This window comes from Scyliorhinus canicula, chromosome 5 (genome assembly GCF_902713615.1).
Source record: "Scyliorhinus canicula chromosome 5, sScyCan1.1, whole genome shotgun sequence".
Taxonomy (NCBI): Eukaryota; Metazoa; Chordata; class Chondrichthyes; order Carcharhiniformes; family Scyliorhinidae; genus Scyliorhinus; species Scyliorhinus canicula.
In genome coordinates this window covers 170028959-170041412 of record NC_052150.1, presented here as the reverse complement: position 1 = coordinate 170041412, position 12454 = coordinate 170028959, and the positions used below count along the sequence as shown (strand labels likewise).

At 47.8% G+C, this 12454-nt stretch overlaps 1 protein-coding gene across 9 annotated transcripts in view; it reads left to right on the top strand.

Annotated features, from left to right (window-relative positions):
- nsun6 (NOP2/Sun RNA methyltransferase 6) overlaps nucleotides 1–9959 on the top strand; it is a 57741-nt gene extending 47782 nt beyond the window's left edge. For all 9 annotated transcript variants that reach the window (XM_038798062.1, XM_038798060.1, XM_038798061.1 and 6 more), the window contains one exon: nucleotides 9135–9959. In XM_038798062.1, the coding sequence (XP_038653990.1) occupies nucleotides 9135–9356 (222 nt within the window). In that variant the 3' untranslated portion in view covers nucleotides 9357–9959. The remainder of the gene's footprint in view (nucleotides 1–9134) is intronic.
- Nucleotides 9960–12454: the final 2495 nt, after the last annotated feature.

The window sequence follows — 12454 nt, the reverse complement described above, 5'->3', positions numbered from 1 at the left end:
ATGCTACCCTGCTGTCAAAACACCCCTTAAACATCATGATTGTACCTGCTTCCACCACCTCCTCCGGCAGCGAGTTCCAGGCACCCACTATCCTCTATGTAAAAATACTTCCCTCACGCATCTTCTCTAAACTTTGTCCCTCGCACCTTAAACCTATGTCCCCTAGTAATTGACTCTTCCACCCTGGGAAAAAGCTTCTGACTATCCACTCTGTCCATGCCCCTTATAATTTTTTAGACTTCTATCAGGTCGCCCCCTCAACCTCTGTCATTCCAGTGAGAATAACCAAGTTTATCGAACCTCTCCTCATAGCTAATGCCCTCCAACCCAGGCAACATCCTGGTAAACCTCTTCTGCACCCCCTCCAAAGCCTCCACATTCTTCTGGTAGTGTGGCGACCAGAATTGAACACTATATTCCAAGTGTGGCCTAACTAAGGTTCTATACAGCTACAGCATGACTTGCCAGTTTTTATACTCAATGCCCCGGCCGATGAAGGCAAGCATGCCGTATGCCTTCTTGACTACTGTCTCAACCTGCGTTGCCACTTTCAGTGACCTGTGGATCTGTAAACCTAGATCCCTCTGCCTGTCAATACTGTTAAGAAATGATAGTATTGAATGGTGGAGCAGGCTCGAGGGGCTGAATTGCCTACTGGGCCTAACTTCTATAGGTTCGAATGACCTCTTTACTCTTGTCCTCAATGCCCATATTAATAAAACCTAAGATACCATACACGTTATTAACTGCTCTCTTACCATGCCCTGCCATCTTCGATGGTCTGACATATATTCTGAGGTCCCTTTGTCCCAACACCTCCTTTAAAGTTTATCTCTTTCGTTTATGCTATCACCCCATATTCTTTCTGCCAAAATGATTCACTTCACACCTCTCTGCATTGAACGTCATCTGTCACCTGTCTGCCCAATCCACCAGCATGTCTATATCCTTTTGAAGTTCAAGATGATCTTCTTCATAGTTGACGTTTCCAATCTTTGTATCACCCACAGGTTTTGAAATCATGCCCTGAACAACACAATCTAAGGCATTGATATACATCAAAGCAAGGGTCCCAACACTGACCCCTGGGGAACTCCACTACAAACCTTCCTCCAATCTGAAAAACAACTATTTATCCTTACTCTCTGTTTCCTGTCACTCAGCCGATTTCTTCTCCAAGTGCCTACTTTCCCTTTTATCCCACGAGCTAGAATTTTGCTCTCAAGCCTGTTGTGAAAATCCGCTTACACCACATCAACAATGTTGCCCTTATTAACCTTCTCCGTTATCTCCTCAAAAAACTGATGCAAGTTAGTTAAAATGATTTTCCCTTAATGAGTCCATGCTGGCCTTCCTTGATTATCCTGCATTTGTCTAAGTGACCGTTGATATGTCCCAAACTATGGCTTCCAGAAATTTCCCGACCACTGAAGTCAAACTGACTGATCTGTGGTTGCCGCCTTTATCCTTGAACAAAGAACACAAACAACAAAAATCCTCTGGCACTACTCCCAGAGCTAAGGAGAAATGGAAGGTTGTGGCCAAAGTGTCTGCTATTTCCAGCCTTGCTCCCTCAGCAATCTTGGAAGCTTCCCATCTGAACTCAGTGACTATGAGCACTGCCAGTCTTTTAAGTACCTCCTCTTTATTTTTATCCTGTCTAATTTCTCTACTACATCCTCCTGCTGTGACATTGGCAACATATTTGTCTTTATTGAAGACAGATACAAAGTACTGATTTAATACTTCAGCATGCTGTGTCTGCCTTCACAAGATCCCCCATTTGGCCCCTAATTGTCCTTACCCTTCCTTTAACCACCCTTCATATGTTTTTAAAGACTTTGCATTGCCTTTTACATTACCTGTTAATCTATTTTCACACGCACTTTCCTCCTCTTGCTTTCTTTCACACTTCTCCTATTTAACTCTGGATTTGTTTTTTATTTTTTTTAACTGGAGGAAATGCCAGTTAATTCAACACTGGATGTCTGGCACATATGAGGAGTTCTAGAATTGATGTTGGGGCTCCTAAGGCAATTGTGTAAGGGCTTAATGAGAAGTCATTACTGGTGATAATTTGGCAACAGATACGAAGACAGTGTTGGTGAGCTAGACAATAGAGAGGCATTGGAGAAGGTTGATGCGTTTAGCCGTGTCAAAGGTGGCAGAGAGGAGGAGGGATAATGTGACATGGGCCCTGACAGTGGGAAGTTGGTTGGTCAGCAGTTCAATGAAAATGAAATAAACGACCATGGAGTGGGTTACTTGGAGCAAATGAGCACAGAAAGAAATTGTGACGGGTACAGTTACAGTGGGAGAGAAACTGAAGACACATAGGGGCAGTGCTAGTTTGTGGGAGCGGTGGGGAAGTTTGGATTGGCGGCCATGGAGGAGATGCAGCTACCTTCACAACACAATGGTCCACGAGTTCCTTGCATTTGCTATTCAGCTCATCTGTTACAGAAACCCTCATCCATGCCTTTGCGTTTTAATATGCTTCTGGCTAGTCTTACACTCACTGCACACTGTAAATCAACTAAATCTCTGCTGCCCATGTTCTTACTTGCAAAAATTACTGTTCACCCATCACCCACTTATTCATTAGCCTGCATTAACTCTCACGTAAGCAACATCTTGATTTTATAATTTTCACCCTTATTTTCAATGACCTTCCATGACCTGACCTCTCCCTCTCTCTACTCCTCCAGGCTTACAACTCTTTCAGATGTCTGCACTTCTCTAATTCTGGCCACTTGAGCAGTACTGATTTTAGTCCGTCCACCATTGGCTATTGTGCCTTGAGCTTCCTCGGACATAAGGTTCCCTAGGGAATTCCATCCCTAAATATCGCCACCTCACTATCTTTACTCCTTTAAGATATTTCTTAAAACCTACCTCTTGTGATGCCTTCTCTAATATTTTCTTATGTGGCATGGTCTCAAAAGTTTTGTTTGAAAATGTTTCTCTGAAACATTTTGGGCTGCTTTACCAGGTCAGACATGATATATAAATGCTCAGGGTGGATGGGCAGTGTAAGAGAGAGAGAGATGCACAAAGACATTAAAGAAGCCTTTGCTCTTCAGAATGACCCCAGTGTAAAGGATGGTTTTGATGGAGATGGAAGAATGTGAGGTTGGATAGAGCTTGAGACATTTGGGGAAAAAATAGAACCAGGATTGCTTCTGTAGATTCCCATTCCTGGAACAAATTAGTTCTACCCAGACAGCTTTTCTTAGTAGTATACTATTCCAAGCTTGGGTGGACACTGTCTCCAATAGCTGGAGAGAGATTGGCTTGATATTGTCTGCTGACCATTCCTCCTGCTTGCCAAATTTAAAATATCCTTCCCCTGTGCAGCCTATTAAAACCAGAACGTTGACTGCTGTGCAATCACGGACATTTACTCTTCGTTGCTCTGAATGGGTACACTGCCTTGAGAAACTACAGAATTTGAGTACCTACCAATTTTATTCTTGGCTACAATTATAATTTCTCCATCATCCAGTTGTGACTTTAGTTTTTGGTAATATGGCTGTTTATATTACTGTGGCCTACCTCAAAAAAGAATGATTTTTGTGAGTTAACAGGGATAATTAATTCTCCATTCTGGGATTTAGTCTTAGCCTGTGTGTCAAGAACCCAGACAGTTCAAAGGTTCATTATCAAAGTTCAATTAAAACTTTGAGCTACAGTTCAAAGGTTTTTCAACTGTAGCTCAGCGATTTTAGCTGAACTTTGATAATTAATTTGTTGATAAAACTTCTTACTTTTAAATGGTGATTCATAATATCTGCTGGATTTATGTTTTTTTTAAAATAATTTTTATTGAGAAATTTTGATTTTATACAACAATAACGCACCTTGGTAAAATACCGAAAATAACAATAATATTAACAATCATATACATTCGCCCCATCCCCATGAACAACCCAGCATTTTAACAACAACGCAAATTAACACACTATAAAGTTACAGAATAAACACTACAATAATGCAACCCCCCCCCCCCCCCCCCCCCCCCCTTCCCGGGTTGCTGCTGCTATTGACCCAGTTACCTATCTCTGAGCCAGGAAGTCCAGAAAAGGCTGCCATCGTTTATAGAACCCTTGTGTTGATCCTCTCAGGGCAAATTTGACCTTTTCCAATTTTATAAATCCAGCCATGTCACTGATCCAGGTCTCCACGCTTGGGGGCCTCGCATCCTTCCACTGTAGCAGAATCCTTCGACGGGCTACTAGGGACGCAAAGGCCAGGACCCCGGCCTCTTTCGCCTCCTGCACTCCCGGCTCCACCCCAACCCCAAAAATCGCGAGTCCCCACCCTGGCTTGACCCTGGATCCAACCACCCTCGACACCGTCCCCGCCAGCCCCTTCCAGAATTCTTCCAGTGCTGGGCATGCCCAGAACATATGGGCGTGGTTCGCAGGACTCCCCGAACATCTGGTGCACCTGTCCTCACCCCCAAAGAACCTACTCATCCTAGTCCCGGACATGTGGGCCCGGTGCAGCACCTTAAATTGGATGAGACTAAGCCTCGCACATGAGGAGGAAGAGTTGACTCTCTCCAAGGCCTCCGCCTAAGTCCCGTCCTCTATCTGCTCCCCGAGTTCCTCCTCCCATTTAGCCTTCAGCTCCTCCACTGACGACTCCTCCACCTCCTGCATTACCTTATAGATGTCAGACACCTTCCCCTCTCCTACCCACACCCCCGAAAGCACTCTGTCCATCGTCCCCTGCGAGGGCAGCAAAGGGAATCCCTCTACCTGTCGCCTAGCAAACACCTTTACCTGCAGGTATCTGAACATGTTCCCCTGGGGAAGGCCAAATTTATCTTCCAGTTCCCCCAGGCCCGCAAACCTCCCGCCAATAAACAGGTCCCTCAATTTGCTGATGCCCGCCCTTTGCCATCCCCTGAATCCCCCATCCGTGTTGATGAACCGATGGTTGCCACCCAGTGGAGCCTCCATCGAGCCCCCTGTTTCCCCCCGATGCCGTCTCCACTGTCCCCAGATTCTTAGGGTCGCCGCCACCACCGGGCTCGTGGTAACCCTCTTGGGGGAGAGCGGCAACGGTGCCGTTACCATGGCACCCAGGCTCGTACCTCTACATGACGCCATCTCCATTCTTTTCCACGCCGCCCCTCCCCCCTCCATCACCCATTTACGCACCATTGACACATTGGCTGCCCAATAGTACCCCAGAAGGTTGGGCAGCGCCAGCCCGCCTCTATCCCTTCCTCGCTCCAGGAACACCCTCCTCACTCTCGGAGTCCCATGTGCCCACACAAAGCTCAGAATACTGCCGGTCACTCTCCTAAAGAAGGCCCTGGGGATAAATATGGGCAGGCACTGAAAAAGGAACAAGAACCTCGGAAGCACTGTCATTTTGACGGACTGCACCCTCCCCGCCAATGACAATGGCAGCATGTCCCACCTCCTGAACTCCTCCTCCATCTGATCTACCAGTCTGGTAAAGTTATGCTTGTGGAGAGTCCCCCAGTCCCTGGCCACTTGCACCCCCAGGTACCTAAAGCTCTCCCCTGCCCTCCTAAGCGGGAGCCTACCAATTCCTTCCTCCTGGTCTCCAGGGTGCACTACAAACACCTCGCTCTTGCCTAAGTTTAATTTATAACCTGAGAAGGTCCCAAACTCGGCTAGTAACTCCATCACTCCCGGCATCCCTCCCACCGGGTCCGCCACATACAGTAACAGGTCGTCGGCATACAACGACACCCTATGTTCCTCTCCACCTCGCACCAAGCCTCTCCACCTCTCTGAATCTCTCAATGCCAGCGGCTCGATTGCCAGTGCAAACAACAAGGGGGACAAGGGGCAACCCTGCCTGGTCCCTCGGTAAAGCCGGAAGTACTCCGACCTCCTCCTATTCGTGGCCACGCACGCCATCGGGGCCTCATATAGCAGCCTTACCCATCTAATGAACCCTTCACCAAATCCAAACCTCCCCAACACCTCCCATAGGTACCCCCACTCCACTCTATCGAAGGCCTTCTCCGCATCCAGCGCCACCACTATCTCTGCCTCCCCCTCAATCGCCGGCATCATAATGACATTCAGCAATCTCCGCACATTCGTGTTCAGCTGCCTTCCCTTCACAAAACCTGTCTGGTCCTCATGTACAACCCCTGGCACACAGTCCTCAATCCTGGTGGCCAGGATTTTTGCCAGCACCTTAGCATCCACGTTGAGGAGAGATATGGGCCTGTATGAACCACACTGCTGGGGGTCCTTGTCCTTCTTTAAAATTAACGCGATCAGTGCCCGTGACATCGTCGGGGGCAAAGTCCCCCCTTCCCACGCTTCGTTGAGTGTCCGCACCAGGAAGGGGCCTACTAGGTCCACGAACTCTTTATAAAATTCCACCGGGAACCCATCCGGCCCCGGTGCCTTCCCTGACTGCATCTGCCCAATCCCCTTAACTAGCTCCTCCAGCTCAATCGGCGCACCCAGCCCCTCCATCTTCTCCTCCTGCACCTTCGGGAAAGAAAGCCCGTCGAGGAACCTCTTCATTCCCCTCCTCCCCCGTTGGCTCCGACCGGTACAGTTCCCCGTAAAAGTCCTTGAAGACCTCATTCACCTCTACCCCCTTCCGCACCACATTCCCACTCTTGTCTCTCACTCCAGTAATCTCCTTAGCCGCATCCCGCTTACGGAGCTGACGAGCCAGCATCCTACTCGCCTTTTCACCATGTTCGTACACTGCCCCTTGTGCCTTCCTCCACTGTGCCTTCACCTTTCTAGTGGTCAGCAAATCAAATTTAGCCTGCAGGCTGCGCCTCTCCCCCAACAGTCCCTCCTCTGGTGCCTCTGCATACCTCCTGTCCACCTCCAGCATCTTTCCCACCAGTCTATCCCTCTCACTCCTCTCGCTCCTCTCCCTGTGTGCCCGGATGGATATCAGCTCCCCACGAATTACTGCCTTCAGGGCTTCCCAGACCATCCCCACCTGAACCTCCCCCATATCATTCACCTCAAGGTACCCCTCAATACTTGCCCGGACCCTCCTACACACCTCCTCCTCCGCCAACAACCCCACATCCAACCGCCACAATGGACGTTGGTCTCGCACCTCCCCCATCTCCAACTCTATCCAATGCGGAGCGTGGTCGGAGATTGCAATGGCCGAATACTTGGCCTCCTCCACTCTCGGAATCAGTCCCCTACTCACCACGAAGAAATCTATCCGAGAGTAGACCCTATGTACGTGGGAGAAGAAAGAGTACTCACGTGCCCTCGGCCTCACAAACCTCCATGGATCCACTCCACCCATCTGATCCATAAACCCTCTCAGTACCTTGGCCGCCGCCGGCCTCCTACCCGTCCTAGAGCTGGACCGATCCAGTGAAGGATCCAACACCGTATTAAAGTCTCCCCCTATGATCAGACCTCCCGCCTCCAGATCCGGGATCTGTCCCAACATACGCCTCATAAAGCCCGCATCGTCCCAATTTGGGGCATACACACTAGCCAGTACCACCTTCTCTCCTTGCAGCCTGCCCCTAACCATGACATACCTACCCCCCTTATCCGCCACCACCTCCGATGCCTCAAACAACACATTTTTCCCCACCAGAATCGCCACTCCCCGGTTCCTCACATCCAACCCCGAGTGGAAAACCTGCCCCACCCATCCCTTCCTCAGACGGACCTGGTCCGCCACCCTCAGGTCGGGTCTCCTGCAGCATTGCCACATCCGCCTTTAGCCCCTTCAGGTGAGCCAGTACCCTTGACCGCTTCACCGGCCCATTCAACCCTCTCACATTCCAGGTGACCAACCGGATCAGAGGGCGGCCCGTCCCAGGCCAGCATCCCCTGCTCGACCCCGTCCCCATAGCGACAACCCCTCACCTCTGTCCCCCCAACCCCCACCAGCTCCTTCTTGCCCCTACCAGCAGCAACCCGGTATTCCCCTTTCCCCCCCTCCCTTCCCCCCCAGGCTAGGAACCCTCCCAGCCGCGAACCGTCCTCCATTGTACTTCCGTGGGTCAGCTAACTTCTGCTGACCCCGGAAACTCCCGCCAATAGCCCGACCCCTCCCGAAGTGGGATCATCCCCCATCCTATCCCTCCTCCTGGCACCGCTCCAGCGCGGGGAAGAACCAGTCAAGGCCCCACCTCCCCCGTCACCATCTCCGCCCCCCAGCCCCGCAGTGCGGGAAACCAGAGGAAAGCCCGTGCTTTTGCACTGCCCCACCACACCCTTCTGACGCAGCTCCCAAATATCAGCCCCCCTCCATACCCCCACTCCGACATAGAATACAACATACCCCCCCGACCCTCCCCGCAAGATACACAGCCCAAACAATGCCCCAAGCACAAAAACAAAAACATAGCAGAACAACCCCTCCGTAAATAACCTTTTCAAAATTGCAAAAGTACTAAAACAAGACGAAAAAAACCAAAGAAAAAGAAAACACAGCAACAGCCGAATCCAGCACTAATATCTTACAGCCGACCTCGCAACCCCCAACCCCTAGTTCAAGTCCAGTTTCTCCGTCCGCACGAAGGCCCACGCCTCCTCCGGGGAATCGAAATAATGGTGCGATTCCGAATAAGTTACCCACAGGCGCGCGGGCTGCAACATTCCGAACTTTATCTTTTTTCTATAAAGCACCTCTTTCGTCCGATTAAATCCGGACCGCCGCTTAGCCACCTCCGCACTCCAGTCCTGGTAGATCCGCACTACCCCATTCTCCCAATTGCTGCTCTTGGATTTATGTTTTTAACCTAATTTGCATTTTCACTTGTATCTTCTTATGTTTTAATAATATCATGTGGTGGGATTCTCTGGCCTCCCAGATGGGTGTTTCCCTTGGCGGCGTGCGATTCGCTGGCGGCAGGATTCTCTGCTCCCGCCACTGTCAATGTGATTTCCCATTGAAGCCACCCCACGCCACTGGGAAACCGCAGGAGGTGTCTGCGGCCTGCCGGCCGGACCAGAAAATCCTGCCATCAGCAAACAGCTGGAGAACTCTGGCCACGAAGGTTGATTTAAATGTAATTTCCTCAAGGTGATGAATTTCTTTAGAAGTTCATCAACTGTCCTCCTGCTTCAAAAGCACTCTGGATTTTTACAGGATTAGATCAGTATGTTTTTAACATTCATCTTCTCCCATAGGAACCTCACCTGGGTGAAGAAGGAATGATGGGTGCTGGACTGTCGGACGATCAGCGGAAATTGTTACAGAGATTTGATCCATCCAATGTGACTGAAGGGGGCGCTAGTGTTTTTCCTTCAGATCTGAACAGCAGTCAGATCGCACATTTAATCAAGTCTGCCAATAGGGACACAATAGGCTTTTTCATTGCTAAATTTGTGAAGGTGCAGGATGTGTCATAAAATATTTTTTTAAACTCCAAATACTGGAAATCCAAAATAAAAACTAAAGATTCTGGAAATAAAAAAGGTCAGTTACCATCGATAAGAAATAAAGACAGGTTATTGATGTATCATATGTGTACCCATTCATTAATAGTTTAATAGTTTGTATGTTCTTTGTAAACTGGCTACACCTGAAGCTCAACTGTGAACGCCAGTAGTTTGTTGTTCCTATGACAGCAAGCCAAAGGCATTGTTGCTATGGTAGCAATAAATGTTGATAGCTGTGCAATGAGATCATAAACAATGTGCTGAAAAAGGTCATTAGGAGCTTTTGCATTTCACATAGAACCCAGATTGCAATATTTGGTCATATTTTTCTAATCTTTTGCCTATAGAAACAGAAATGCAACTTGCGTCTCACATGAAGTTATTGGAGTACATGGAGTATATACTTGATGTCAAATTTTGGGATTTCATTACATTTAAGCGTAACATTTCTATTTTTAAATTACAAAAAAAATTGTGAAACTTTGTCATTTTTATATTTTATTATTGATGGTGTCAAATCATGTATTAATGTTTTATATGAAACATTTCTCTAATAAAGGACTGAACAACCAATGTATTATTATGTATTTACTTATTAATTTTGTGCATTATTTACAGTAAGCTAATTTACAATCTCTAGTTTTGAGTCACAACTTTTATATCAACATTTAAAAACCTATGATAAAACCTATATGTTAATGTTTACCGTCATACTGTAGGGCCAGGCCTCCTGTCACTAATTAGCATTGCATGTTCTTAGGTCTGTTTGTCATTTTGTTTTTTAACACTCAATTGGAAATTAATCACCATCTACTCACCTGGACTGTTCAAGTTGCCCAAGTTTGACCAGGGGACTGGGAACCGGATCTGTAGTCCAGCAACTAAGGAAGCCGATAGTCAGGACGCCAAAGCACGTAGTGATGCAGTGGGGAAGGTAACACTGACAAAGGAGAGTACTTGCAGGCAAGGAGATGGGTTGAAGTGTGTATACTTTAATGCAAGAAGCATCAGGAATAAGGTGGGTGAACTTAAGGCATGGATCGGTACTTGGGACTACGATGTGGTGGCCATCACGGAAACTTGGATAGAAGAGGGGCAGAAATGGTTGTTCGAGGTCCCTGGTTATAGATGTTTCAACAAGATTAGGGAGGATGGTAAAAGAGGTGGGGGGTGGCATTGTTAATTAGAGATAGTATAACAGCTGCAGAAAGGCAGTTCGAGGGGGATCTGCCTACTGAGGTAATATGGGTTGAAGTCAGAAATAAGAAAGGAGCAGTCACCTTGTTGGGAGTTTTCTATAGGCCCCCCAATAGCAGCAGAGATGTGGAGGAACAGATTGGGAAACAGATTTTGGAAAGGTGCAGAAGTCACAGGGTAGTAGTCATGGGTGACTTCAACTTCCCAAACATTGAGTGGAAACTCTTTAGATCAAATAGTTTGGATGGGGTAGTGTTTGTGCAGTGTGTCCAGGAAGCTTTTCTAACACAGTATGTAGATTGTCCGACCAGAGGGGAGGCCATATTGGATTTAGTACTTGGTAATGAACCAGGGCAGGTGATAGATTTGTTAGTGGGGGAGCATTTTGGAGGTAGTGACCACAATTCTGTGACTTTCACTTTAGTTATGGAGAGGGATAGGTGCGTGCCACAGGGCAAGGTTTATAATTGGGGGAAGGGTAAATACAATGTTGTCAGACAAGAATTGAAGTGCAGAAGTTGGGAACATAGGCTGTCAGGGAAGGACACAAGTGAAATGTGGAACTTGTCAAGGAACAGGCACTGCGTGTCTTTGATATGTATGTCCCTGTCAGGCAGGGAAGAGATGGTCGAGTGAGGGAACCATGGTTGACAAGAGAGGTTGAATGTCTTGTTAAGAGGAAGAAGGAGACTTATGTAAGGCTGAAGAAACAAAGTTCAGACAGGGCGCTGGAGGGATACAAGATAGCCAGGAGGGAACTGAAGAAAGGGATTAGGAGAGCTAAGAGAGGGCATGAAAAATCTTTGGCAGGTAGGATCAAGGAAAATCTCAAGGCCTTTTACACATATGTGAGAAATATGAGAATGACTAGAGCGAGGGTAGGTCCGATCAAGGACAGTGGCGGGAGATTGTGTATTGAGTCTGAAGAGATAGGAGAGGTCTTGAACAAGTATTTTTCTTCAGTATTTACAAACGAGAGGGGCCATATTGTTGGAGAGGACAGAGTGAAGCAGACTGATAAGCTCGAGGAGATACTTGTCAGGAAGGAAGATGTGTTGCGCGTTTTGAAAAACTTGAGGATAGACAAGTCCCCCGGGCCTGACGGGATATATCCAAGGATTCTATGGGAAGCAAGAATTGAAATTGCAGAGCCGTTGGCAATGATCTTTTCGTCCTCGCTGTCAACAGGGTTGGTACCAGAGGATTGGAGAGTGGCGAATGTCGTGCCCCTGTTCAAAAAAGGGAATAGGGATAACACTGGGAATTACAGGCCAGTTAGTCTTACTTCGGCGGTAGGCAAAGTACTGGAAAGGGTACTGAGGGATAGGATTTCTGAGCATCTGGAAAGGCACTGCTTGATTAGGGATAGCATGGATTTGTGAGGGGTAGGTCTTGCCTTACAAGTCTTATTGACTTCTTTGAGGAGGTGACCAAGCATGTGGATGAAGGTAAAGCAGTGGATGTAGTGTACATGGATTTTAGTAAGGCATTTGATAAGGTTCCCCATTGTAGGCTTGTGTAGAAAGTAAGGAGGCATGGGATAGTGGGAAATTTGGCCAGTTGGATAACAAACTGGCTAACTGATAGAAGACAGAGAGTGGTGGTGGATGGCAAATATTCAGCCTGGAGCCCAGTTATCAGTGGCCTACCGCAGGGATCAGTTCTGGGTCCTCTGTTGTTTGTGATTTTCATTAACGACTTGGATGAGGGAGTTGAAGGGTGGGTCAGTAAATTTGCAGATGATACGAAGATTGGTGGAGTTGTGGATAGTGAGGAGGGCTGTTGTCGGCTTCAAAGATACATAGAATGCAGAGCTGGGCTGAGAAGTGGCAGATGGAGTTTAACCCTGACAAGTGTGAGGTTGTCCATTT